This window comes from Sordaria macrospora, chromosome 4 (assembly GCF_033870435.1).
Source record: "Sordaria macrospora chromosome 4, complete sequence".
Classification (NCBI taxonomy): Eukaryota; Fungi; Ascomycota; class Sordariomycetes; order Sordariales; family Sordariaceae; genus Sordaria; species Sordaria macrospora.
The window spans coordinates 3,530,467-3,557,341 of record NC_089374.1 but is presented as its reverse complement, the minus strand read 5'-3'; the positions used below and the strand labels follow the sequence as shown (position 1 = coordinate 3,557,341).

Here is a 26,875-nt window from a genome sequence, read left to right as displayed (position 1 = left end):
TATTGGAGCATCGTCTGGTTATTGTGTGCAGTGAATTCAAGCGCCATGACACGAGATTGTGACAACCTCGCAAAGTCATTCAGCGTTGGTCCCGACTACTCCTTCTCCTCATTTTTACTGCCAATGCTCGCCAAAGCCAGACAATGGCAGCTATCAAAAGCTTATTTCACTGCCTCAGAAAGGCGCAACCTATTCTCTTCTCTCTCGTTAGATTGGCGACGTTCTGCAAATCAAGCCTAATGTCAGCGTGCCACATCAACGTTTCGTCGTTCAATGATCAAATGCAGCTTTGATGCTGCAATGGAGGACATGCCAAAAAGGCAACCAGAGGCAACCAGAGGCAACCAGAGGGTACACTTCGGGTAGCGGTTTGTTTTGATATCAAGGCTTCAAGCCTCGCTTCGAGCCAAGCCCCATGCAAGGATGCCAGGGGGACGGGGCAACTTTTCTCATAATCCGCCCAATTATATTCATCTTTTTAGCGTCGTCTTCCCATACACCGTAATGCCTCCGTCCAAACGATATGGATATGGGAGCTGGTGGTTCAGTTTTTTGACCTACCACGTGATTAAAAGACCCGTTTCCTGTCCTTCCCGCTCCCATAGATAAGAACACTGAGGGCCAGACTAGTAGTTGGGTCGGTGACAACCAGCGAATCCCTGGTGTTGTATGTCTTTTTTTCTCCCTAGTTTCACCTTTTTGTTGTACTCTGTTCTTGTTTCATTGCCTTTATTTGTTCATCAATTGAGACTCGTGCTCCTTTGTTACAAATATTTTTGGGTTTCAGTAGGCGTTATAGAGTTTGAAACAGGCTCTTTGCACAATGTCGTTTTGCTGTCCAACACGACTTGATGCTGTTACAAGGGTTTGCATCAAATGAAATTGTGTGGTTCTGCTGACGATGTACATCAAGGCTAGTGTTTTTTTTGTCCTTTCCCTTTCGCACACACATGAGTCAAAGCTGTCAGAACATATGGGGGGAACCTCTTTCATATATTCAAATGTGTGAATGGAATTCTTTGAGCGACTATATCAAAGCCGCATGTCCTGAGCTTGGCTCCTCGCAATTCTTGCCTGGCATCGGGTCGACCCCCCTCCTTTTCCAAAGGAATGGAGAAGTCATATGTACAAAATGAATTTGCTGGTGTAAACAGCTTTGTATGTCCTCCCTTCCCCCATCCCAATTCTTTACTTGACGTTCTCCCCGTACCATCTACAGTTTCGGCTGACGGTCTGGTAGTGCCTTCCCCCGTTATCTCTCCATTAACATTATCCCCAGCATCATTACCTCCGACAGAATTAATGGGTAAGCAATCTCAATCAATCCGCCTTGGCCCCAGCCTGCAACCTCCTCATCGCGTCCCTATGCGCTCGATGTGCTCGATGCGCTTGCGCCACCTGTGTCGGTAACTGTGTCTGCCCGCTGTTTCGTATCTGCTGCGTCTCCAATACCGCGCCTGCCGTCGTTGATGGATCCTGCAGCAGCTGCAGCTGCTGTCCATACCCGTAGGTATTTCGTTGTGTTGAGCTTCTCAGACCCATACCTGGATGGATTTGCTGTGTCTGTGTTTGTGGCTGTGTGATGACGCCAAGCTGATGATTGAAGGAGTAAGGATCGAAGACCGTGGTTGATTGCTGTACCGGTGATGAATTTGGGGGTAGTATAGGACTGGTGGTGGTATTGTTGTTCAATACATTACGACTCGACGAGACCCGCAGGTCAGCGGCGACACTGTTGCGGAAGTTGGCAAGTTTTGCTTGGCGGACGGCATCGGATGTTCTCGACGACGAATTGCTAGCTGGTCGGGCTGGCTGCGGAGGGGTTGTAGACGCGGGGGGAATCCAGGATTGGTGGTTGAGCTTTGGGCTCGAGTCTGGATCTCGGAGCATATCTCGTGATCGGTTGTTTTTGGATTCATAGGTGAGGCTGCTTTGGCGAATCATCTTGCGACGTTGTGAAAGCGGGATGTCGTCGATATCAATCGGAGGACTACTGTTGGTGCCCTGCGCTAACTGCGATTGCACAGCAGGCGTTCCGTTGAGGGCATCCATTGCCGGTCCGTTGAAGAGAAGTCCCTGGGATTTGCTGCGGAGAAGAGCCTCGCGGGTATCAATCAGTGTTGATGTTGTCCGGTGTCTAGATACTCCTAGGGTTGGAGGAAGGGCAAGAGGGTCAACAGTCGAGGGGAACGCTGATACCTCGGGAGGAACGCCGCGTGATATTAGGTGGCCACCGCCTGATGCTTGTGCTGAAGCACGTTGATGGCCCTGAACGCCTCCCTCCTCAGCAATAGTTTCAGTGAACAGTCTTGATGTCAGCCCATTCAGTGTCTCGGAAGCAGACCGATAGGGAGAAGCTCTGGTTGTGGCCACAGGTTCCGGCTTTGGCGCATGATCCGGAGCATGATAAGTGCTCTCCGGATATCTTTGCAAGAGAGGCCCGGAGCTGCTCCGCTGTATGTCCCGTTGTTTAGTAAGGTACTCTGTTACCAAGCTTGTGGTTTTGGGGATGGCTCGAGGTACGCTAGCACTCGTGGCTGTCTGTTGGAGACTGACGACGTCGAGCGGTACTGGTTTTTCGATTGGAAGGTCCAAGTCTGTCTCGTCAGCACCGTCGATAGACTGAAGCGCTACCGGCTCCTCAGGGAAATCGGCAGTATTCAAGTGCTTTGCCCATTTGTTCGTCCGATAGTACAGAGCAATCGGTGAAAGCTCCTGTGCAAGTGTGCTCTTGACGAGGCTCAACTCATCTGAATTTGGCATTCCGCTTGATCTCGCCCCTGAGTCTCCCACGGACGCAGGGACATCCGTCGTGACTGGTTGTTCCTTCCCATTCCCTTCCTTATACTCATATGGCTCATTGAACATAAGAGCATACCCTCTGTTTGTTGATGGAATCCCTGCTTCTTGTTCGACTTGGGAGTGATCTGACTGATCACCGTGGGCCTCAGACAACGTCTTATCTGTAATTTCCTCGGTCGGCTTGACCTTCAGATCTTTCTGTTTCCCTGTGTCTTTGTTGTTTTGGGTCTCAATGCTAGACACGTTACTCTCTTCCCTCTGGTCGTCCTCACTGTCCTCATCACCGCTGACAGAGCCCAAGTCGTCCAAGTTCACCGCGACTGAGTCCGTGTCATTTCGTACCTTCCAAGTCTTCGCAACCAGTCCTTCACGACTCTCACCACGCTGGTTCCCTTCGGAATGTTGGTTTGTGGATTTTTCTGATAGGTTCCAAAAGAGCTTGGCCGAGCCGTTAGACAGTCGCCTGATGATTGTTGTTGACCGGCGTTGAGTCGTTTGTCCAAGTCCATTTTCCTCATCATTTCCAGGTCGCCCTTCACCTCCAGCTCGTCTCTCAGCCTGTTCGAGAGGTAGCGGTCCAGGCCCCGAGTTTGAATCCACTGAAGACTGAGAACTCCGCATGAAAAGCGGGACAACCGATGACACCACTCTTCGTCCGTCATTTTCCCGAACTTCCATCTCCTTCTCATGGAGTGTCGGACTTCCAATATCGGTGCTGGACTCACTCGAAACCCCATCATCCGAGTCCTTGATGGCACCTTTGAGGTTGCGAGTCGGAGAACAAGCCATTCCAGCGGCGGTAGCCTGGGCCAAGGAAAATGGCGTTGCTGCCCTGGGGCTTTCAGCTGCGTAGAGGTACTCAAACTTGCTGTCATCCGAGTCTCTCCCCATGGATGACCGAGAGCGGGTCGTCGTAACTGCTGATGTGCTGCGTTGACTGTGCCGAAGCATTCGCTTTTCGCCGTCCATATCACCGAGACCTGAATCTTCCGATGAAGGAGCCCGTCTGGTTTTTCCATCTCCATATTTTCGTTCCCACTCTCTGAGCTCACGAGCTCTAGCTTCTTCGAGCTGCCGTGCAGCTTTCTCGTCAGCTGCTTCCAAGTCCCTTTGGTGATCTGCGGGTTCTAGTCCCTGTCGGTTTCTCACCAAACGCCACAATTTAAGCTGTGAGACGATACCGGCAGCAAAGATGATCATGATAGCTGCTATTTCGGCGCGAATGCCGCGGGTCAACGGGTACGTGACTGTGCCGAGGGGGAAGATATCGTCGTTGAGGTCCCAGATGTATGCCCAGAACTCTTTCAGACCGGCACGGGCAAAGCAGTCAATGCCTAGAACCGCGGCAGTGGCGCCTGAGAAAGAGATAGACGCAATCAGGCCGTAGTTTCGTGTCCAGCGAGTGAAGTATAAGCAGAAGCTGGCCAAGGATAGTAGTATAATGAAGGCTACTTTGCCGCCGCTGTGCTGAATAAGACCTCCGGACCTGAGAGTGAGCAACCATATACTGAAGCAAAAGCCGGCGAGCAGGCAAGCTAGACCTTCAGCCAAATCCTGGAAAACGGTCGCTAGACCGCCAACTATCAGACAAGTACAGCCCACGGCCACGATATAAGCTCCCTGGACTGCGTCACTGGCTGGTGGATCAGTCACGTAAAGGATCAAAACAGTGGTTCCTAAGCTGGCGAGGAAAGCAGTGGTAAGGAATGTGTGAAGCCATCTTTTCTTGATTCCGATCAAAGCGCAGACGATACCTGTCACAATGAGCAGCGCGCCGGAAACTGCCCAGCCAGGAGTGATTTTTGGCTGAATGGGAAGTTGGCCATGAGGTATTGTAACTGGTATTCGATGAGCTGTTTGGTTACGGAGTCTAGCACCGGAGACGGGGATCACATACCTTCGAAAGTGGAAGAACCGTTGGTAGCCCCGGCATTAGCGGAGATGGTGGGAGTGGTCATTGCAGATGCGGATGCAGTAACTGGTGTGGAATTCTTCGAAGAGCCTCGAGACACTGCTGTTGAAGTTGGCGTACTTGTGGTGCTTTCGATGGCACTGGTAAATGTTTGACTCGAGGATACTGTGGTGGATATTTCTGACTGTTGTCTTCTTTCTGGTCTGATCAAACCTCCTAGTGTGAGAGTGAAGAGAAGGTAGAGGCACAACAAGTGCCTCACATCAAGCAATGTTGAGGCCCGCATACTTCTGCCTCGGTCGACGGCACCGGACTGAGACGGCTTGAGTCCGTAACAGATGAGGGGGAATATAGCCTGGGAACTTCCACAGGTGGTCTCTCACATCTGACCCAGTGGCATAGTTTGCTTATCAGTGGGTGAGAGCCAAGGGAAGCAACAATGGGTGAGAAGAAAGCAAGGTATGATAGCATGAAAACTGTGAAGACCGGGTACCAGGAGGGGGGTTGCATGGGGCCGATCTACCATATACGTCCGGGACATCAGGCACAACGTTGAGACAAGAACTTTCTCTGACTTTTTCATGTTGGGCCTTCACCGTCACCATCGAGCGGAGGCAATCGGTATGCCAGGGATGAAGGACGTGACAGTGGCTTGCCGTGTCATAGGTATTGGGAAGCTCTGCTCTGTTGTCTCCGGGAGATCGGTCCAGCTACATAGGTAGAGGTTGGGTAGGAGTGCTAGGAGTGGAGGGGGAGGCACGGTGACATGGCGTCGAACATGTCCAGGAACTGCCCTGGTGCGTTGCCGTATCTGGGACCCATGCTGCCATGTCTTCCAGGACGGGAAACTAGGTGGATGGGAATCGAGGTGTCATGATCCAATTCTCAGTTGCCAAGGATACGAAATCCCTGCTCTTGGAGACGCCGCAGCACCGCTGGGCGTGGTGTCTCTTTCGCAGTCTCGCTTCTCCGCTCGTGGGTACCGGTGAGGCCACTCAAGCGTCCCGACTACCGAGACAGCCTGGCATTGTGAAAGTCGGCGAACCAATCGTGAACGTGGGCTGCGTATCCGGTTCTGCACGAGCTTTCTGTGCCTTGGAGGTTGGAGGGAGCTTCCTTCCCGTTGTGCGTTTGTTCAACACATTGTCCGAATCCCAGATGGCTGGGACAATCAACAACAACAGAGCTGAATGGTCCTTCCAAAGTTTTGAGTTTGGTCACCGAGTCCTAACCAACCTGAACCCACAAGTGGAATTGTGAATGCCCAATGTAGACATTGTCTCCTTGGTATGCATGCCCCGAAACCGGGCTGTTGTCAGAAAGAGAGAGAAGGATTATTATCGTTGCATCTTAGCCCTGAAGATCCGTTGGCTACCATGGTGCCAGCAATCAATCCAGAAACCAATTGAAGAACAACACTTGTTTGAGGAACGGGAGCGATAGGGCGTGAACGCGGAAAGATCCCCCGGCCATGACGACGCCTCAGGGCATCCCACCTCACCACACCATGTTGGACGGGAATACCTCCCCTCCAACCTCCTGAATTAAAGCCTTCGGACGGGGAAGGGGAAACCGGTAAACGGCAAAGCTCCCCAATTGCAACTCCCCAGCCAAAATTCCTTGATGCCGATGCCACCTTGTCAGCTTTCTTTTGGCTGCCGCACTGGTGTGTGTGATGTCACGCATAGCTCGCACATGTGGGTAGAAGCTAAAAACCTTAACAAAGTCTCGATCAATCAGGGCGATATGGGGGGGCGCACCCATTTGGAGGTGCGGACCTGGTCGGGTGGAGGCTCGGCGCGGGCCTTGGCTTCAGCCCCAATTCTTTGGTCTCAGGAACTCCACCTCTGGTCGTCCTCATCTCAGAACAACTCAAAATGGTGATGATATCACACCTTCTCTACAAACCTTCGCTCCCAAGTCAGCCAGGCACCTCCCAGTTCCATATATAAAAACAACTTTTTCGGAAAAGCGAAAAGGCTAGACACATCCATACATACGACGTACAACATACACGCACGCGGTCACTTTTTGTCAATGTCTCAAACAGGACTCAGCGCCTCTCTTGACTCTCACTTCACCATGACCCCTCACCTTGTTCACCTCCATCTATATAAGCGCATATGTAATAGATACACAAGAGGATGATATAAATTAACTTCCCCTCTCAGCTTACCTAGTCCTTTCACCTTTTGCCTTGCCTCCCTTCTCGCAGAGGATCCATGCTCTACGTTCTGTTCCTTCAGTTCCACCTCACCATCGTGAAATCCCATAGTGTATATCCCCAACCTCTCATTTCGGCAGTATTTACCGACCCCAGACCCCAGACTCCTGACCCCAGAGTCCGTCCCTCTGCACCCACCCGTCTGTGTAACTTTTGGATTTTGGATCAACTACCGTAAATCGCCGAGCCCGACAGCTCGGTATAGGATTATGTGGATCAATCGGTGACTTGAAGCCACAACAAAGATCCATACGATGGATTTCCATGGAACTGACTGACTGACTGACTGACTGACTGACTAACTGACTACAATCCAGCCCTGGTTTGTGTGTTAGCATGGTGCAAAAACAAGCATATTTCAATGAAAGTTGGAAAACCATTTCGGGTGCTTTTGGAAGGTGGGTACCGCTAGACTGGTATTTTCCAAATCTTGGGGGATATCTAGAACGTGAGGAGTCTGAAAGGTGACGGGATGGAGAGGGGGAATGAAAGGTTTCTGTCTCTGTCGCGTGCTGAGCCTGGACTGGACAATTGTCCAGCCTCTTCAAACCAGAAAGCAGTTCTCTCTCTTCCGGCTTCCGGCCCACTGAGATCTCCGGATTTCCTTATTCAATCCAAGACCAACGTACCAAGCTAATGAACAAACCAGTATTGAAAATGTACCTCATGATTCCATGGAGGCTGAGTGACACTGACTTCTTCTGCTGAGCTGCCTCGGACTACCGGACAGCCGTCCACGCTTTGAGACACTGGAAGCCACGGGAGGCAGAATATTGAAGCTCACCTTCCCTATCGGTCACGGTATGCTTCAACATGGGCTGATTCATGGGGTTGATCACGGTGAGGAACTTCGTATCCCAAGCCGGCCTAGTCAACAGCTATATTATATTAAAGGCGTACTTGCGGTGAGTAGTGATGGCCAACACGAAGCATTCGGTTCCAGCGCAGGCCAGAGAGGGTTCAAATTACACCCGAGGATATGTACTGTCATAGTAGGTGGCGCAACAAGATAGTAAGAAATGTCAGAGGTAACGTCTATTCTGTAATGATTATGTGCTTTTGGAGGGGTTTAGTTTATGATGGTATCTCGCCCAATGCTTTCTTGCGCCTAACCGAACCAGTTATGAGAAGCATGACCAAAAAAATGGAACAGCAGAGTATGTACGTTGTAGCAACAGAAAAAGCGTAGGTATCGTATCGTATCGTCCATGCCAAGAGAGCAGTGGCTACTTGGTGAAGCAACCGCCCGACACGGGCCTTGTTCCTCATCTCTTCATTACAGTCATCAGTCTTCATTTATCTCCTCGAATACCGCGCCCCGCTCCCACTCCCCGATGTAGTCCTCCTACCACTCGCTGAGTAGCCATACTCAGCACCACCGCCGGCGTATGGGGTATGCCCTGTCGAATTCCCAGGTGCAGTGGCATAGCCATTTCCATTCATCCCTTTCCTAGCACCGCCAACATTGCCAGTGCCACTAACCTTACCAGCGGCAACCCGGCTCCTACTGCTTCCTCCAGTTACACCCTTCAGGAAGCCTGCCACTGCTCTCAACGGGAATAAAACAACAAAACCCAACAGTGCCTGGAACGGCATGACCGCCGCCCAGACGATCGTGTCCAGCGCCTTTGCAAGCATGGCGAGCAGGCTGAATCCGCCACTAGACCCCGCAGGACCATTCGCGCGGCTGTTGTTCCCGTGCGGTCTGGCACCAGTGCCTCCAGCCTTGGCCGCAGCGGCCGCCAGCGCAATGGCATCGTTCAGCCTGCCATCTAACGCGCCCAACCTTGCCTCTGTCTGGTAAGCCAGAACAGTAGCCTTTTTCTCATAGCGTCTGACTGCACGGTTGAGCGCGTCCAAGTCCGGCTGAATCGTGTTGCGAACCTCACGCACCATCCCGTCGCGTACCTTGGGGGTCAGGTTCTCATGTTGGTTCTGGCCTCCTTCCGAACCATCGCTCTGTCCATTATTGTCGGGGTTTGCCAACCCATTTGATGTGGCACGTTGTTCCAGCTCGTTGAGTCGCTCCAGAATCTCCTGCAACTTGGTCGGAGCTACGGCTGACTCGGAATACGGGTTTTTGTGAACGATGCGCTGGAGGTGTAGCGTACGCGCTTGAACGAGCTTGATGAGATGCGAAAAGGGCCGGACTTCGGCTGCAAGGATATAAAGCGTTAGGGAAAAGTCCGAGACGAGCCCGCCTTCTGACTTGAACTGGTTGCGCATGATCTGAAGTAAATAGGCCATCATCAACGGAGAGACAAAGCAAAGTACCAATGCGAGCGATTCGATTGTGTAGAGCTCGCCAAGAGCTTTCTGAACGCGGCGGGCATGTCGAGAGCTGTGGTGCTTGTGTTGCTGGGCAATAGGTATCTCGGGGCTGGGTAATCTAGCGTCTTCCTCGCTCGAAGATGTGGTGTGCTTGCTTTCGACCGATGTACGTGGTTCTTGGACTTCGGCGGATGGCGATTGGAGGGGTGTTACCGCAGGCGATGTTCCGTCTTCGTCGAGGGCTGATTCGGCCAATTGCTCGTTTTCGATGCGAACTTGCTGTGCAGACTTGTACATGTTCCTGATATAGCGTATAAGTAAGAGGAGTTCAGACCAACATGGGTAGAAACGGAACCAAAGCTTACCAAGGTACTGTGAGGGACCAATGGAGAAAGACAGCGGCGAGAACGATCATGATGATATCAGTAATGAAGTCGCTTCCCTTGTGGTGAAACATGCCTGCGACGGCTGGCAGTAGCGCGAATGCCAATGGCATGGTGGAGGACTCTGAAGCTCCTTGCTCATCTGAAGCGAAGCTGGCTGGGTTCAGAATCTGATGTTGAAGATTTCTTCTTGCGGCATCGAGACTGTAATCCGAAAATGTTGAGCTGCGTCGCCTAAATTCCCCGAACGGCGTCTCTGGGGTGGACTGAGGATTCATGGTGCGGCGGCGAAGTTGGGCTTGTTCGGACCCTACGTCGACAGTCACGGCGCGGCGAACCGGACGAATATCGGGAGTGGACGGCGACATGGGTGTCGCCTCGGTCTCTGTAGAGGTTACTGTGGCCGCCATGTTCGGAGCTTTGGCAGGTGGTGAATCGGACGCGGTTTTGGTGGCGCTTCTGTCATAGAATACAGGCGTCGTTGCGTGTGTCATTGACTCGAGAGCAGGAACAGCGAAGCAAATGCGTAGAGGTATGATGTTGCACCTTCGGGCGAGCCGGATGCACCGTATATGTGCAGCTGGTGTTAAGATTTCCCCGGCGACAAGTGAGATAGTGACAGGATATGTATCGATTTGCGGCTTCTAGGTCAAGGGAACGGTGTCGGGTGGTGTTTGTATGATGCAGTCCGTGAGCTCACAAGCGTGTTCCGAAGCAAGGTGCAAGGTGGGAAACTGTGACGTAGTCTGCAAATCGATTGGAGTTGCGGGGAAGATGGGTTTCGAAGCTGCGGGATGCCAGATGACTGTACGTCATTAAAGCTTCTACAAGCAAGTCCACTGCACAGCTGTCATCCAGGCAACGCTGCAATCCGTACAGTAGCGGGAATGAAAGGCGACGTGATGTTGCTGCAATGCGTAAAAAGAGATAAGGTCCGGACGCACAGTCTTGAGTGAGATGGTGAGTTTGGAGGCTGAGAGTCAGGCAGAGAGAGAGGACCGACCACCTCATGCTACCAAGTGGGGAAGAAGAGGAACTGGTAGGTTTATAAGTCATGGTCCTAACCGCCCTGGGCTTGGCCTCCTCCGAGCGGCTTTGGATTGCGTGCAGCTCTCCTTCTGTGTTTCACTGCATTGTGCCATTGGCAGTGGCACCTTCAGAGGTGGCATTGGGTATCAAGAATGATATGTCCATGTACTAACGGTACTATTGCTAAAGCTCACCTATAGCTGTTAGCGGCAATGAGCAAGCTTTTGACATCTGATACTCAACCCCGCTTGGGTCTCCAGATAAGGTAGGTGGCCGGCGACGTTCTCGGCCTGGGGCTCGCTTGCGGAAGAGCTCGGAATATCTGCTGCAAAAAGCCATAGTGATTTGTTAATTGGCTACCTCTAGGTATTCGGCTGGGATTTTTGAAATCTTTTCTGGACGCGAATGGCACATTTGTTCAAAGGTCACTGGGACGGAGAAGGCCGCATCGGTACTCCTTGCCCCTGCTCTCTTCCGGCACTTCTCTGGGGTTTGTTGAAGAGATGCTCCTCTCCTGTAAAGTATCTGTGCTGGTGGGCAAGCAGAGGCTTAGATGGCGAATCGGGGTTGAAAAGAACAAGAAAACAAAATGCCCCTCTCGCAATTGACTTTTTGCACGTGGGCTTTTGGCCCTAATGCAAGACACACCCATGTGGAAGCCCCGTTTGTATGCCGACAGGGTGACCTCGTTGACAATTTGGAATGGTGAAGAATAGGAGAAGGTGAAATATTTGAAGGGGTTGTCCAGGCAACGTTTGGAGAGTGCTGCTCTTGGAGAAACCTCTGTGAAAGAAGACAACGGATTGGTGTCGGCCATACACCCCGATGTGTGTCTTTGCAGCTAAATTTGCACGAACACTTGCCTTGGACCGTTATTCCTTATGAGGTGTTTTGTCCTGTTCTCTCTTTTCGATATTGCATTTGATGTTGTTATGGAAGCATAACCCATCATGTCCACGCTTGGACTTTCAGCATCCGAGCACCTCACGGAACCGGGATTTGAGGGTCCAGGTTTAAATCGATGAGTTCATCCGGTATTCCAGTGCCATGCATCTCTGTAACAACCATCGGAGATCTAAGTAATGCCATCATAGCGTCGCACGGCAAGGCCGTCCCAGGCTTTCCTTGTAGATTTGCTTTGTCCGGGCACGCCGAGTAATTGCAAAACGACATCCAGGGAAACCCACCATCTGGAAATGGACGTCGTACAGCAACCGGCTGAGGCTGTAAAACGTTGATGTTAGGTAACATTCCAGGTGTGAAGGTGGTTGATACCCCTGACTAGTGATATTGCCGGAACTCAAAAGATTCTGGAAGTCCTGAAAGACATCCACCGCATACGGCCGAAGAAAGGCCAAGCTTTGTTGGATAATTGGCAATGATACGGGGTGGCCGAGAGAAGACTTCATATAGAACAATACCTTCCCCATAAGCATCCTGCGAAGGACCAACTTGGCCATCCAACAAGTCTCATTCAACCGCACCCCCATCAAGCAGATTTCTGTTCGGAATTCGTTCAGAAGATAGCCTTGACCGCATGTGTTGATGTTGTACAGATTCTAGACGAGGAATTGTCGACAATTTCGAAGCTCAGTCGCTTCAAATCCCGCTTCGAGCCTCCAACCACATCCGCCGAGCGATCTGATTCGTTTTGCTGTATCGAGGTTAGGTTCGTGGTGAGTTGAAAGCAGGACCGGACGTTGGCGTGGAAGAGACAGTGGTGAGTGGTAATTGACTGCCGGTTGTCGCCAGCTGACAATAGGTACCTTGGTCGGCTAGCCTGAGCCGATGAGAAGTCCTGGGTCAGGGTGGAATCAACCGCCTCCACACCCACAACTCGTGCACCTGCAGCCCAGACCCGGGCATCCACATCACTCGAAAGAAAGGAGCCACTCAGAGAACAGGCAGCGTCGCGCCCTGCATATCGCTGGAAATTCACAATCATTATCACTGGAACCAACCGACGAACTGGCAATTGTCCGACATAGTCATTGCCGCCCTGCTCTACCTGCGCAGCTCCCAGTGCTACGGGAACGAGAGGGAGGAGTGCCGATTCTGTTGCCATCCGGCTTGCCTCCGCCGCCGATCGTCCAGTGCGAATTCTCCCGCGACCGCTGCCGCCGGTGTTGGCGTGAGATTAATCGAGATAACGGGATCAAGCCAACAATAATTCGATCGCGAGCCAGGAGGAACCGGTGGGCCTTGACAGAGACGGAGCCGTTGCAAACAACGGGGTCTGAGCATTCTAGCCATCTGGGTGCAGGGTTGATCGAGGTCAAGCTTGAACAAGGCTGCATTTCGAGTAGTGTCGGCGCCGGAGCTTTTACACTTCAGCACTTCCACTTGACAAATCTCCAACAAATCGCAAGTCGGGATCCCCTGAGTGCGAAAAGCGGCAGACGACCAACACGACCAAGCGCAAGACGGAATTTCCACGTTGAGGAGGGGGCCGTTTCTGCGGCCGCCACTGATTGCTCGTTCCAACGGCTTCCCCAACGATCCCACCAGCCCACCTCTACTCGTCGCTTGAAGCAACCGCCGTAGATTCGACCGCTATCGAAACGCCATCTACAATACCTCTACACCCATACCCCCTGACCGCGAATACCCAACTGCCATCTCCATCGCTACAACCCAACTATCCCGGCGCGCACACCTCAACTCCTTCCCCTCCGCCATCCGCAGCTCTTTCTCCCGCGTTCGCGCCCGGCTTTGGCCGTTCGCCGCGCAGGGCACACGATAACCCTCCAGTGTCGCTCTTGCAATCCCCCTTTCGAACCCGCGGCGCAGTTGCGACATCCACCTCTCCCCTCAACCGCCAATACGCCCACTTTCATTCTCCTCATCGACAACCACCTGCTCGTCTTTGGAATCCGACAAACTCGACTCCGAGACTCCCACCTACTCCTACTCCTACTGCAACAACTCGGAGGAGACGCCAGTCATCGCCTCCGCCGCCCGCCATCCCTCTTACGCTTCCCTCGCCCCACCTCGATTTTGACCCATCATATCCAACAGCCGCCGGCGCCGGCGACCAGCCATTGTTAAGCGCACCCAAGAACCAGCAACAAACACGTCATTCCGTCATCAGTGCGCGAGCCAGTCTCCAACTCGACCGTAGTGCGCAACACTCCCCTCTGCCGCGGACCCTTCGACATTCGCTTGAAGGGAAACGAGCTAGTCTAACGCCTTCGCCTTTCGAACAAGTGGAGGAAACCGACGCAGGACCTTCTCGCATCCACGCTATCCAAGAAATTCCGGAATCGAACACTTCTGGACGAAAGTCTCGGGGCCAAAGTGTATCTAGCACCAAGAGTCGGGTACCGGTTGGGCTAAGCTTCGACCACGGGAAGAATCGGTTGGACAAAGGGAAAGGGAAAGAAGGCATGGCTCACATGGAAAATGAGCAGGATGCGGGAGAAAGGGCCGGATTTTCTCCAGACCTGGAACGAGGACCAGATGTGATGGACGCCCGGCAGTCGATGAGTTCACGGATATCCGGCATTGGTTCTGCCATTTCCTCGGACGACTCTGACATTTTGGGAGATCCTGATCAGCAACCAGACGCCGGCGACGAATGGGGACCGCAACACGCTTGCTACCCGCACCTCAACCCCCATGTTCCCTTGGACTCTCCGGAATACATCAACACGCGAATCATTCGAGTCCGTCGGGACTGGCTTTTGGAGGGTGACCTGGCCCCTACGTTCTCAAACCTGTACCCGGAAATCTTGGAGCCGGCAGGGTTATCAGAGCAAGAGTTCCGGCGCGTGATCCAAAAGTTGAACTCGGAGCTTGTGCCGATATTTAGTCCGTACAACTGGCGCAACATCTTGGACGGCGTTCTGGGTCTTGCCACAGGTTGGCTATGGGAAGACTTTGGTTTCACAGGTGTTAAGGGACGGCTGCAGAATCTCGAGAACTGGATTGAGCAGTGGAACAAGGAGATGGAGAAGACGGTGGGTAGTGAAGATGGCACGATACCACCGAAAATCGTGCCGCTCAAGAGGACCGGTTATATGACAGTACGTCTCTCTTTCCTATTTGTCGTCTTGTCTGCGGTGATAGTATACTAACCGAGCGATGGTAGCTGGACATCCAAATACCGGATCCCGAGATTGCCCCTGCACCACCTACACCGGGAGCATCTCGTGGGACTGACGGGGCTGTACATGCTGAGCCTACAGAGCCCCCGCAACATCCACCCGCTGTTACTGTTTTATAAGCGACTACAGGTTTCTTTTCTTTCTATTCTTTCTATACGGAGCTATCTCAAACTTTTCACTAATTTGGTAACGGGGGATGGATGTTGGAGTGCCGATACGACTGATGGCTCTCGTTACGTTGCTTGAGGTTGCCTTTCCCTTTGCACACATTTCTGATACCATTATACCACCACTGTTCATTAGCATCGGCGTTGTTTGGGTCTTCTGGGCACCTGTGTTGTCAGTTAGCCCCGAGCGATTAGGGGAAAACTTTCACACATAAGGGCAATCTTGGCTAAATAGCGTATTTTTATGGATAATTTAATATATAGAAGATACCCAGCTTGGAGCTTTACCAAAACTGCAAATCCTTATCAGTCATATAATGTGTCAAAGATGAAAGTGACCTAACTTCCCCGCTTACCCTTGAGTATGTCGATGAGTCATTCGTAACTCAAAATCTTACTGGACAGCTGCATTCGTCCAGAGCAATCGCCATTAAGACAATAGCAACTTTTAACATTCGCATTCGCGTTTTCGTCTCTCTTTTTTCCTTCTCGGAAATTTGCTACGTAGTTATAGGTCTGTCCTTGGCGCTCCGTTTTAACGGCAGAAAAAGCTGCATGGCGCAGCGGAAGCGCGCCGGGCTCATAACCCGGAGGTCACTCGATCGAAACGAGTTGCAGCTAAAATACGTTCATTTTTTTTGAACTTTCTTTTCGGGGTTTTCCCATAGAGCTGGTTTGCTTTAACCCTACCTCCCCTTTTGTTCTTTTTTTTTTTCCTTCTTTATTCATAGACACATTGCAACTTATTAGCACCCCCTGCTTCAAGATGCTTTTGGCAGGATGTAGTTGTGCTTAGTCCCTGGCTGCGCATCTAACTTGTCTCTTGCACTTTGCCTGTTCACTATTGACCTGCTACCTTACTTTGCTTTGATATAGGATATAATGAGACTAGACCATCGATGATGTCTCAGATTTGCTTTTACATGTGTTCAGGTCCTTGCTACCAGTATGGCAGAATTCTGGCACCAAGCTGTCGAATTCCAAGGGTAACTTGTGCAAGAAAATAACATGCGGCTGCCACGTGGGAAACGGACCTGAAGCAGCTTTTTAAGTTTTTGGGTCCGACCCGGCTCCCTGGCTTCGGTGAGTTCATCCGAATCCTCGACGTGATACCGGCCATCCAAGATCATTTTATATATCCCTTTACATACCGCAGTTGGGACAGTCAAGCTCATCTCGAATTGAAGATCAAAAGGGGCAGAAAAAGGAATGAGAGGTGCTTAAAGAATGCATGATCTCAAGGACCAAACCTACCTCTAGGTGGAAGACTCAAAACAGCTAGACACTATGACAGGCCTAGGGTGCATGTGCCCAGGTCGCCAAACTACCAAAAGTAGGTGATGTTCTGCTTGCAAGGCAGAAATCGGAATGCACACTATATAGCCAATGTCAACCTGTGACAGACACGGTGCCTAAGCCGTTCGTATAGATTCATCTATATGATGTAAAATACCATTCAACACTGTACTACTGACTCCGCTACACATCCACCACACATAGATACATGGTCCCAGCCCCTATCCCATTTTATGATACCGATCATGACCATACCCTCCAGTCTGGATTCTATAAGCCGGTATTTCCCAACCTGAACCACCGGAGTCAAAGTTCTCTCTATATCTAACGCCTCCTATCCCACAATCTCCATCTCTACCCAAAATGTGTCAAAGCAACCAAAAGCCGACACCGCGAGCAACCACTCAGATCCAGACCGCAGGTCTCAACGGCTATCAGCTAGCCCCTTGACAAGCTCAACAACCCACTAGCTGCCTCGTCTCCATCTCCATGTTTTTCTTCCTCTTCCTCTTCGCCTCCCTCTTCTTCCTCTTCACCTCCAGATCCCGCCTGATCCTGAAGCCCCACATCCACCTCGTACGACGGTAAACTCGGCAGCTCAGGCTGAGGTTCGGGCTCAGTGGAGTAACCGGAACCGGAGCCCACCACCCGGTGTGATATGAGTTCTTCCTCCTCGTCATTATCATCCAGATCCAGCTCTCTCCTCCCTTCAGCTTCACCAATGTCATCGGGAACTTCCTGGATATTTTCTGTAGTAGGGGGTACTACTACCCACCCGTTATGGGCGTGGTTTGTTGTCAAGTATTGTTGATGACGCTGTTGTTGGTGTTGTTGTTGTTGATGTGCGACTTGCAGGCTGTCTTCCTCGTCGATCTCATCGTGCTCATGCTCATGCTCCATCAACACCTCTTCTGTGACTGCTCTCGAATGAAGCCTCTGATGCGCCTGCAGTGCGCGTTCCGCTAGATCCACCCGACTAAAATGAGGGGATGTAGTCGCCGCCGCCGTCGTCGTCATGGCCCCGGTCGTGACAGCAGCTGCTGTGCCTGTGGAAGCAGAACCATCCCAGCTGTCCCTTGTCCCCGGATCAGGTAGCGGCTTCCGTCCACTTTCGCTTCTGACAGTGCGGTGCTGACGCCGCCGCCTTTGATCTTTGGAGAATTCTTCATGTCCTTGCTCAGCGGCGACATCCTCCCACGCAGAAGTTTGATGATGATGGTGGTGGTGACGAAACTGTTCATACCATTCCCTATACTGTTCCCTCTCCCTTTCCCGCCCCCATGCTGTCCGACGTTCCTGTTTTGCTTGCACGGCTTCGATGGCCGCTCCGGCGGCGTGGCGGAGGTGGTTTACTCGCTGGACGTAACCTTGCCCCTGGCCTTGACTGCTGTTGTTACTGTTGGTGCTGCTGTTGCTGATGAAACTCCAGCTTGCTGAGTAGTCGGTGAAATCATGATAGCCATTGAGATGGTTCATCGTTCCGTCACTACCACCACCACCACCTGCTGGCCGTTGACTCTGGAACCATGGCAACGAAGAACGCACCACCTCCAGTTGCTCCAACGGGACGTCCGTCTGCCCTGTCTGAATCTTGTAAGCTGCTAGGCTAAGGCGCAGACGGAGGATTTCTGCTTTCTGTTTTTTTTCCCCTTCAAGTGTCAGCACATCCACATCCACATGCCCACATAGGTATGGGGAGAGAAAATCATCATTATGGCAACGAAAACCCAGTTTTTTATGACAAAAATACGGCGTGTAGTACGTACCTGTCTAGCCGCCTGATTCGGCAACCGAAGACGCGGGTTTTGGTTTGCTTTTGTCCTCTTTGGCTGCTGCTTGTGATTGTGATTACTGTTGAAGGTACCACCAACACCACCACCACCAACAAGACCAGCTGGATAGGCAATTTGGTTCGTGGCCATGGGGGCGGCGGAAAAGGCTGCTGCTCCTTGTGCTCCTTCGACTGCCACGCGGGTTGGATGAAGGGCTGGTAGCACTGATTGAGATTGTCTTCTCTCGTGCTCCATGTCTGTGGCCGTGGACTGTGAGACGTTGTTGGTAGTCGACTTGCTGTTAAACAAGACCGTGAACTCCCGCTCGGTAGGAGAAGCCGAACTGGACTGATTCCTGCTATTCCTATGACCGATATAACCAGCTTCTATCTGCTGATGCTGCTGGTGCTGGTGCTGGTGTTGTGGTCCCCGATGATCTCGCTCAAGGCACACTCTCTTCCTAGCCGGCTCCTGATTTTGTTCACCACGGTCTTTCTCACACGACCCTGCAGAGGGAAGGAGAGACGATTCGTTCACTTGCAGCTCCAATTCCTGTTCCAGTTGCCCACCCTCGAACTCAGACTTGGAGCCCGGCTCCGGGCAGGGTGCCGACGCGTTGAGATTGGGATTTAATGACCCGAGAATTCGCCGTTTGTTCGGCGAGATGGTGATCATAGCTGCCCGCCGGTAAAAAATTATTTCTGATGCTCTTTTCCGGCTCGTGTTTCACCAGCTACACACTTGGAGTTTGGTGTGAAGTGTCGTTGGAAAACCTGGGAATTGAAGGTGAGGCGCGTTGAAGGTTGTGTAAGGCAAGACGCGATGTCGTGGTTTTAGTAACGTAACAAATTGAAGTTTAAATCCACATTGTTTAGTCTAACCTCTAGTGTGCTGGCTCCAGTTGCGATGTGCCTGAATCGCGGTGCCTACCGCGCTAATAGTGGAGTGGCGATACTCCTAAGTACATTCGCCCCAATCTTGGAATGCAAGCAGAAGCATTGAACTTCACAAGTTTTCTTCTAAACCACTCCGAGGATGCACATGGACTTGACTGAGGTTCAAAATCCAACCGGTCGTTGCGCTATAACTACCTGTATATACACCCAAGCGCCCGGGACTTACAAGTACTCGGACGGGATGCATGAAAACGAAATGCAACCTCGGCTCCACCGAGACGCGCTTTTGGGGGCCGGTACGCCGTGAAAACAGCTAACTAAATTCAGCAGTAAGTAAATATTATTTTCAAACAGCCCCTGACAGGGTGCTCGCTCGTCTAACGCCCTCAACATCCAGCTGAAGCCCAAGTCCCCAGGTTAGAGAATCAAAATCATCCATTAGAAACTGTGAGGTTGCTGATGAACACGTAAAACCTTCACGGGTATCAATTCCCTAAATAAATCGGCCTTCTTGGTTCCCTTCTCGTTCCCAAAGCAGCTCGCTCTGTCATACATCCCCGATTCCGCTTGGCGATTCCAACATCCTATTTTGCTCTCATTCTTCTTCCGTCCGCTTGCCCAACACCAAAAAGCAGTTCATATCGGTGGTATGAAATAAGTCAAAAAAAGGGGCCCAGAATCCCAAGATCAGGCACAACAAGAGTGGAATGGCAAAGTAAAGAGAAAGTGCGACAGACCAATAAATGCCGGATTAAAAGTAAAAACCAAGATATCATTATTCCGCATCGCAACCCAGCGAAACGCTGCCCCAGGAAAGAACCCCTAATATGACCCATACGCCTTTGAAGTTACATTCAATCATCTACCAAACTTCCTCTTTTCATCCTGCCCCAAGACCCCAGGTTCCTTCATTTCTCCACCACAGAGCGCCAGTCAGTTTGTATTCAGCATGTAAAGTGACGGGTCAAGCTTGAAAGGCTTGGAAAAATCCGTGGCCGAGTCATCAAACGTCACGTTGGCATACGCGTCGTTAAACATCATCTCCCTATCAAAGGCAGGTGGTTCGTAGCCGTCAAGGCTGACACTGTTCATGTTTTCCATGAACTCCGGGTCCATGGTGGCCCAGTCCATGTTGATATCAAGACCCACGCCGTCCGATATATCGCTGCTTGGCTCAGAAATCTTACTCGACTCTGGCGTGTCGTTTGGTGTCTCCGACAACGACATGCTAAATTCAGACGTTTGCGCCGGGTCAAACGGTGCAAACAAGTTGGAAAGATGCTGAGGATTGATTCCACTTGTTGCCCACGCATCATCACCCATTGTCGTTTGCGCAGGAGCCCCGTTGCCGCTTCCTGGCGTGCCTGCAGCCTCAGGCCCCCTAGCCCCTAGTCTGCTGCCCTGCCTCCTCATCGAGGCGTCACGAGACATGGGGGTCGCTGCCGATTCCTGTTTGTTCATGGGCGTCTGAGCTTGCTTGGGACTATTCAAAGCCCTACCGGACGCGCCTGAAGGAACGTTCTCCGCCATAGTCGAGATCGAGTTGGTGTTGCCGTGCGCATCCAAGCCTAGACCCAGAGCCATGTTCTCCTGCAAGAACTTGAAAGGGTCCTCATTTGGTTTCACGTGCTCTTCTTGGTAATGAGAATCACGCGATTCCGCGGTGACGAAGCCAATCACATTTCCTTCACAGCCAGCGTCAGGGCAGAGGTAAAGCTCCTGCTGCGGCTTCGTCGGTTCCGGGACCTGTTGTCGCTTCGTTTCCGGCGAAGGTGCCTGGATCTGGGGAGAGGCACCGGCAGTTGGCTGAGCCGCTGGGGATGTTGTTTGAGGCCCACCGGTTTTGGCCTTCTTCCGAGGAGGCCACTGCAGCTCTGTCGGTCCAATGGCGGGTTTGTTGAGATAGACAGGATTGCCGGCGGGGGACATCACAGGGCCATGTCCGAGTGCGAACGGTGGCTGTGTCGTGGTCGGTGCAGCCGGAGGTTGCGTAGTCTTGTTAGGGGCCCGACTCGGTGCCTGTTTGGGCACCTGTGCTTGCTTGTCCGAAGGAGCAGCGTTAGGCAGCGTAGGTGGACCAGCACGTTGATGAGGCTGAGGCTGGCCTGCTACTTGTTTCGTAGACTGAGCTGCGGGCTGAGAAGCTCCTGCCTTCAATTGGTTGACAAGACTATCCATGAACAGCTTGGTCTGATCAATCTCATGGAGCGTAATAGTCAAGGGGTTACGATACGAGCTTTGCCCCTTTTCTTGCTGCATTTTGATTTTCTGGTTCTGAAGTTGTACATTTGTCAGCGCATTTGGTACAATATCTGGTTAGTTTCCCGGGGAGAAGGTAACATACCACACGGGCAAACTTTCTGACCAAGCTTTCATCGTTTGCCATTCGATCAAAGGCCCCCGGAATAGAGGGTATCTCATTCATCCTTGCGTTGATTTCGCGCATTTTGAGCACCGCAGATTGCCACTCATCCGTTGGCAAGGGGACCGGCTGCAATGGGCTCTGTTCGATTTCCTTTTGCAACTGTTTTGTCGCATCTGTCCATAGATTCTTGAATCGGTCACTGACCTGTGGACGGGCGGCATTACGTTGCTTCGCTTGCGACAGAGTTTGCTGCATGGGGACGCCATTTTGGCGCGGTACATCGGTCACATCACCTGGATGTGAGCGTTTGAGATTCTTTTGGGCCGCGACCGGTGATGGGTTTGGCGGGTTTGGCGGGGCAGATCGAGGTTGCTGGCCAATCCTCGAAGCAGACAACGTGGGAGTCGCAGAAGTTGAATCACCACCGTCCGTTGGCTTCTGGTGAACAGTTTGCATGTTATTGACCGGAGGTTGTACTTGTTGTTGTTGTTGTTGTTGTTGTTGTTGTTGTTGTTGTTGTTGTTGTTGTTGTTGTTGTTGTTGTTGTTGTTGTTGTTGTTGATGTTGTTGTTGTTGTTGTTGTTGTTGTTGTTGTTGCTGCTGCTGCTGCTGCTGCTGCTGCTGATAGTGCTGCTGCTGCTGCTGCCGCCGTTGTTGATGTTGTTGCTGTTGTTGCTGCTGTTGTTGATGCTGTGCTGGTGGTGCCGGTTGTGGTTGTGCTTGCGCCTGTGCTTGTCCTTGTGGTTGTTGTGGCTGCTGCGACGATGGGGGCAGCTGTGATGGGCCTGGGACCTGCATACCGGCTTGCGTGGCATACTGAGCGTGTGTTTGCGCCGCTGGTCCAGCAGAGACCGTATTTGGTTGATTAGACCCTGCGGGGGGAATTTGCACCATCGGCTTCTGGTTTACCCCACCCGCACCATTGTTCATTGCCTGCAGCTTCCTCGCAAAATTCTCATACTTGCTTTTCCGTATCAGACCTTGAAGCGCCTGATCCGGTACGCCTGGAAACCTCTGGCGGGCCGCCTCCAGTTCCTGCGGGGAGATCTGAAGCACTTGAGGAGGAACGTTTGTCTTTGGGGGTATGAGCGGCATTCCGTTAGGTTGCTGTGAAGGGCCGGACCCGCTAGGGTTCTGCGGAGCTCCGCCCGCGGCAGCAGCCTGTGCTCGCCTTTGTTGCATTATGTGATGAAACTGCTGGTTTTGGTGACTACTCAGCACCTGGGTGACCTTGTCCTGAACATGAGGAGGTAGGCCTGCGGTCTGCTGCCAAGCCTTCAGATGAATCCATTTTTTCACATTTGGAGGCAAGACCAAGGGCTGTAGGATTGCTCGCAACATATTGATCGCGTTTGCGGGAATATCCCAACTGTCGACCACCTGTAAAGCGCGAGGGTTGTTGTTGAACATCGTCGCAGTTTGTGCGTTCTGCGGACCGTTTAGCTGTGGTTGACCAGGACCTGGCTGCATACCAGGCGGCATCACACCGGCGGTCTGCTGAGCGTTTCCAATGTTCACCGGTTGGTTGGGGTTCATCAGTTGAGATTGAGCTGGCATCCCGGACACTTGAGGATGCTTGGGTAATTGTTGAGGGGTGCCCGTAGAGGTCCTCTGCTGTTCCCACCTGGCCATCATGTCCTTGATCTGGCTTTCAGGCAAGCCTCCAGGCATACTACCACTGTTCGGGTTCAGATTACCCAGCATCGCGGCCATTGCAGGATTGCTGGCGTTGATGTTACCCTGCATTGATGGCGGCCTCGGGTTCGCGTGGTGGTTAAACGACGGGTTCAGCGTTGTTCTCACCCCGGGGGCCATGGGGGCGGGGGACGGTTGCATTGGTACCGCCATATTGTTGATCGCCGGACTCTGTGAGGCTGGGGGAAGTGCTCCAAGCCCTACAGGCTGCCCTTGAGGATGTCGGTTCGGTCCTTGTCCCCTTATCGGTACCTGTGCCTGTGCGGGGTTCATCGTTTCCATCGAGACCTGTTGGGGGTGGAATCCAGGCGGTGGCCGCGGCGTTTGATTTGGTCCTTGCTGAGCACCCGCCGGGTGCATATGGTTGATCATGGGGCCCGGGGTGTCATTGCGTCCGGGGGCCCCGGGACCTGAACTTGCCGGAACGACAACTTGGCCGGCTTCCTGGGCACGCATGCCCATTTGCTGCTCGTTTCGGATCGCCTCTAGGTTGGGCGGGAGGAGCTGCCCATCGGTAACACCATGAGACTGGCCCAGGGGATTCATCAAGGCAGGGTTGACTTGGTTGTGCGGTTGAGGAACTTGTTGAGGATGTGGTGCCATGCCTTGACGCTGAGCAGCCATGTTACGACGCACCAGCATTAAGCTTTGATGCTCGTAGAAGATCATCAACGGGTCCAATCCCAATGTTCGAATCTGTTGCGCGTGCTGTGGAGCCAGTTGTGACATGACCCTTTCCCGCATTGAGTCTCTTAGGGGCTCAGGAATGGTAGCGAGTCTTTTCAAAGCGAGCTGCTTGATAATTGGCCTATCCCGTTCGGTTAAGCGTTGAACGTCGTGTAGCTCAACCAACGCGGTAGGAAGAGCTTGAATCATTTGCATGACAATCTGACCTAACCGAGCGTGCATCATTTGAGGGTTAGGGACACCAATGGGCAACGGTTGGGAATGCGGCATTGTGGTAACTTGAGCTGGGTGCTGCTGGGGATGAAAGCCTGGCTGCGCCATTCCCCTTTGCATAGCCATCTGGCTCATCATCATTTGTTGTTGTTGTTGCTGTTGTTGGTGCTGCTGCTGCTGTTGGTGTTGACGTTGCTGTTGCTGCTGCTGCTGCTGCTGCTGCTGCTGTTGAAGTTGATGCTGTTGCTGGGCCATCTGAGCCTGCCTCATCGCGTTGGCTTGCATTTGTTGTTGGAGGAGAGGAGCACGAGCCTGCCGCTGTTCTACAAGTTGTTGAAATCGCTGATTGATCAGATTCTCGTACATCGGCTGAGTTTGGTCAGTTGAGTTAGCTAACACGGTTTGATGATGCAGAGGGGGGCTTCTCACCTTATCCGGGGACTGCATAAAGACCCGTCGTTCGAATTCAATCGCATGATTCACCGCCTCTTGCCAGCTCTCGACTTGCCCAGCCAACTTAAGGTTGGTAGCCCTGGAGTGAATGTCAGCCTCTAAACTTGTTTTTTTGCGGGTAATGGCTGAGCTGCGTACAAAGCTGACGCCTTTTGGACGCGTTCCGCCAACTGTATGTGTGTAGCCTGCCAGCCAGTCGCTGGCGTAGGCTGAGAGTTCAGCCTAGATAAAACGGCTTGAGTGACTTGCATCGCGCTAGGCTGCATCATTTGCCCGGCCTGGGCCCTCGGCGGCATGTTGGCGGCCATGGCCGCAGAAAGCCGATGGCGGTCAGTCGCCTATCGACTAGTGGTGGTGTTGCAGCAGAGAGTGACGAGACAAAGTTCCCTAGGCGGTGGGAACAAAAGCGTCTGTCGGTGGTTTCGACACGGTTCCGGCGGTACGAATGACTGAACGGTCGGGCCGAGCGACGGCAACCGGGTAGGAGTCGTGGGATACGGATGACCTAGGTAATCGGGTTGTGTGGTTTCGGCATCCGACGAGGAGGAGGCAGGAGCTCGGACGAGGAAGGCGGGAATGGAGGTTGCAGGTGAAGAGAGCGGCGGCCTCTGGATGAATGATGTCCAAGCCAACTTGCTGTAGTCAGGCGGGCTGAAAGTAATGGCGGCCTATAGTCAGGCAGTCGGCGGGGTTTGGGTCGTGGATTCGAAGTATGGGCTCTCGACTCTTGACGAAATCCGGGGTCGGGGTGCGGACGACAGGACAAATCGAGGCAGAGGGTCAGGTCGTGAATGGCGGCAAAAATGGGGCTTCAGCTAGCAATCGGCCTCGGATTTCCACTGCAGGGTTTCCAGGTCGGGTTGAAGACGGAGTGACGCGGCAGAATGGGCCGGCAAGAATGCTTGGTTGATTGAGTCCGTCCTCCACTGGGGATAAGAAACAAGTCGTTGGGTCCCAGGGTCGCGGCTTAGAGATGATCTAAAGCTGGAGTGACGTGCGAGAAAAACAGAGGCCGTCAACGATTGTCGAGGACAGGATGGGACTCCAACCTAAGGAGAGGAAAGTGAAAGTAACACGAGTGCTAGCTTTGGGAGCGTAGTGCACCGCGAGAATGAAAGGCTAGTTAGTAGCGTCGTCGTCGTACTCGATGGGAAGTGAGGGCACCCGGTTGTTGACTTTGACCAAACAGTTCGTCTTGGTTAGTTGGGTTGGGTGGGTGAGATGGAAGACTGGGAGTCAGTCGGTGGAAGTGAAGTGGGAGAGAAAGGTGTGACCAGGTTAGAAGCGGAAGCCGAAGGGGAAAGTGAAGCTTCGTTCCATTCGCTTTGTCGTCACGGGCAAAATAGACAAGGCCCAGGGAAGGTAAGGTAAGGTAAGGTAGGTTGTAGAGAGGTAGAGAGGTGGGAGTGTCAAAAGGGAAAAACCAGGATGATGTTGGGTGGATGTGCTCCAGGTTTGGTTGCGGAGGGAAGAGCCGTGAAAGTAGACGGGAAGGGGGGGTGGCCTGTCTGCCCTGGGGCTAGAGGTAGAGAGGGAAAAGAGGATGGAAAGGACGGGAAGAACCTCAAGGCGGGCATGCGACGACTAGGAGTCGGGTCCCAGGGCAGCGGACAGGTCCCTTTGCAGGAGCCCCCAGGTGCCCAGGTCAGGGCAGGGCCGCCAGGCAGGTTTGTCGTCACCTCAGACTGCCCGCCGCGTTGCGCTGCAACGAAGCCCCTTCTGCTGCGAATCCGCCCATCCACCTCGAGTTGGTTGTCCGCCGGGGATCCACTATTTCTGCTCTATTATCCAATCAAGGAGCACCGATGTCAACACTGTGCACTGTACTTGGAGATTTCAGAATTCAGGCACCTTGGCAGAGGAGCCGGCCCGCACATTCATCCTGGGCTTCTTTCTCGTTGCCCGTACATGTTGTAGGTAGCGACAACGTCTGGCCAAGTGCACACCTCGTTGTCAAGACATGTTTGGTTTCGCCAATCCATGTACCGACTTTATGGACATATAGTATGCTCACTCACCTTATATGAACCAGATCCTGGAACAAACTTTCAAGGTGGCCTAGGTCTGCCAGCGATGGTGTTCTGGGCATAATAACGGTCATTAAAAACGGTCTGTCCTTCGTAGGAAGATCTCCCCAAGATCGGCGTCGCATCCTCACCCCGGCACCTCGCAACGTAGGTAGGCTCTGTAGGTAAATGCAGTGCCTTCGACCATTACCTAGGTAGGTGCACAAGATATTCTCAGCTTGTGCTACGGACTACGAGCATCGCTAGGCACACTGCGACTTTTACTCAAAATCCATCCAACTCGGCGCAACCGGGCTCTCACTACCGTAGATGGAGATACCTCTAAACCTATTGGAGCTTTGACAACAGCGCCAAGCGCATGGCGTCTTGCCGCTCTTTGATGCGGGAATCTGAGAACCCGCTATTGTGTAAAGATCTCTTTCTTCCCTACCTACCAGGTATAGATGCAGCAGAAACAAAGGAGCAAAATCTCTCATCGTCACTTGGGGATCTTGAGTTGAAGCTTCCAACGTGGTCATCATCATCATCATCATCACCCTCATTTTGGCTCTGCCCTGGCAGCCCCCAAGCCTAGCTC

General features: G+C 52.5%; 5 protein-coding genes and 1 non-coding gene across 6 annotated transcripts; 2 read left to right on the top strand and 4 right to left on the bottom strand.

The window, feature by feature from the left end:
- Nucleotides 1-742: 742 nt before the first annotated feature.
- Nucleotides 743-5,635, bottom strand: SMAC4_08073 (uncharacterized protein). The gene is made up of 2 exons (XM_003347133.2): nucleotides 4,700-5,635; nucleotides 743-4,640 (listed from the first exon to the last, which is right to left on the bottom strand). The coding sequence occupies exons 1-2, from the start codon at nucleotides 4,998-5,000 to the stop codon at nucleotides 1,321-1,323; spliced, it is 3,621 nt and encodes a 1,206-aa protein (XP_003347181.2). The 5' UTR covers nucleotides 5,001-5,635; the 3' UTR covers nucleotides 743-1,320.
- A 2,300-nt stretch (nucleotides 5,636-7,935) lies between these two features.
- On the bottom strand, nucleotides 7,936-10,700 carry SMAC4_08074 (uncharacterized protein). Its single transcript, XM_003347134.3, has 2 exons — nucleotides 9,575-10,700; nucleotides 7,936-9,510 (listed from the first exon to the last, which is right to left on the bottom strand). The coding sequence occupies exons 1-2, from the start codon at nucleotides 10,084-10,086 to the stop codon at nucleotides 8,235-8,237; spliced, it is 1,788 nt and encodes a 595-aa protein (XP_003347182.2). The 5' UTR covers nucleotides 10,087-10,700; the 3' UTR covers nucleotides 7,936-8,234.
- Nucleotides 10,701-11,950: 1,250 nt separating this feature from the next.
- Nucleotides 11,951-15,195, top strand: SMAC4_08075 (uncharacterized protein). The gene is made up of 2 exons (XM_003347135.2): nucleotides 11,951-14,646; nucleotides 14,712-15,195. Exons 1-2 carry the CDS (start codon nucleotides 14,008-14,010, stop codon nucleotides 14,844-14,846), a joined length of 774 nt encoding a protein of 257 aa, XP_003347183.1. The 5' UTR covers nucleotides 11,951-14,007; the 3' UTR covers nucleotides 14,847-15,195.
- Nucleotides 15,196-15,443: 248 nt separating this feature from the next.
- SMAC4_13653 lies at nucleotides 15,444-15,515 on the top strand. The gene has a single exon. It is a non-coding gene; the product is annotated as a tRNA-Met (tRNA).
- A 1,113-nt stretch (nucleotides 15,516-16,628) lies between these two features.
- On the bottom strand, nucleotides 16,629-18,637 carry SMAC4_08076 (uncharacterized protein; the record flags this gene model as incomplete). Its single annotated transcript, XM_003347136.2, has 3 exons — nucleotides 18,242-18,637; nucleotides 17,957-18,186; nucleotides 16,629-17,825 (listed from the first exon to the last, which is right to left on the bottom strand). Exons 2-3 carry the CDS (start codon nucleotides 18,110-18,112, stop codon nucleotides 16,629-16,631), a joined length of 1,353 nt encoding a protein of 450 aa, XP_003347184.2. The 5' UTR covers nucleotides 18,113-18,186; nucleotides 18,242-18,637.
- A 389-nt stretch (nucleotides 18,638-19,026) lies between these two features.
- Nucleotides 19,027-26,098, bottom strand: SMAC4_08077 (uncharacterized protein). The gene is made up of 4 exons (XM_066090738.1): nucleotides 24,410-26,098; nucleotides 24,248-24,350; nucleotides 21,203-24,187; nucleotides 19,027-21,132 (listed from the first exon to the last, which is right to left on the bottom strand). The coding sequence occupies exons 1-4, from the start codon at nucleotides 24,577-24,579 to the stop codon at nucleotides 19,792-19,794; spliced, it is 4,599 nt and encodes a 1,532-aa protein (XP_065946900.1). The 5' UTR covers nucleotides 24,580-26,098; the 3' UTR covers nucleotides 19,027-19,791.
- Nucleotides 26,099-26,875: the final 777 nt, after the last annotated feature.

Coding starts and splice junctions, on each gene's coding strand:
- SMAC4_08073 (XM_003347133.2), bottom strand. CDS start 5,000: ATGCGGGCCTCAACATTGCTTGATGTGAGGCACTTGTTGTGCCTCTAC. Junction 4,641..4,699: donor CGGTTCTTCCACTTTCGAAG/GTATGTGATCCC, acceptor ATCGAATACCAG/TTACAATACCTCATGGCCAA.
- SMAC4_08074 (XM_003347134.3), bottom strand. CDS start 10,086: ATGACACACGCAACGACGCCTGTATTCTATGACAGAAGCGCCACCAAA. Junction 9,511..9,574: donor TGGTCCCTCACAGTACCTTG/GTAAGCTTTGGT, acceptor ACGCTATATCAG/GAACATGTACAAGTCTGCAC.
- SMAC4_08075 (XM_003347135.2), top strand. CDS start 14,008: ATGGCTCACATGGAAAATGAGCAGGATGCGGGAGAAAGGGCCGGATTT. Junction 14,647..14,711: donor AGAGGACCGGTTATATGACA/GTACGTCTCTCT, acceptor GAGCGATGGTAG/CTGGACATCCAAATACCGGA.
- SMAC4_08077 (XM_066090738.1), bottom strand. CDS start 24,579: ATGGCCGCCAACATGCCGCCGAGGGCCCAGGCCGGGCAAATGATGCAG. Junction 24,351..24,409: donor GTCCAAAAGGCGTCAGCTTT/GTACGCAGCTCA, acceptor CATTCACTCCAG/GGCTACCAACCTTAAGTTGG. Junction 24,188..24,247: donor TTATGCAGTCCCCGGATAAG/GTGAGAAGCCCC, acceptor GACCAAACTCAG/CCGATGTACGAGAATCTGAT.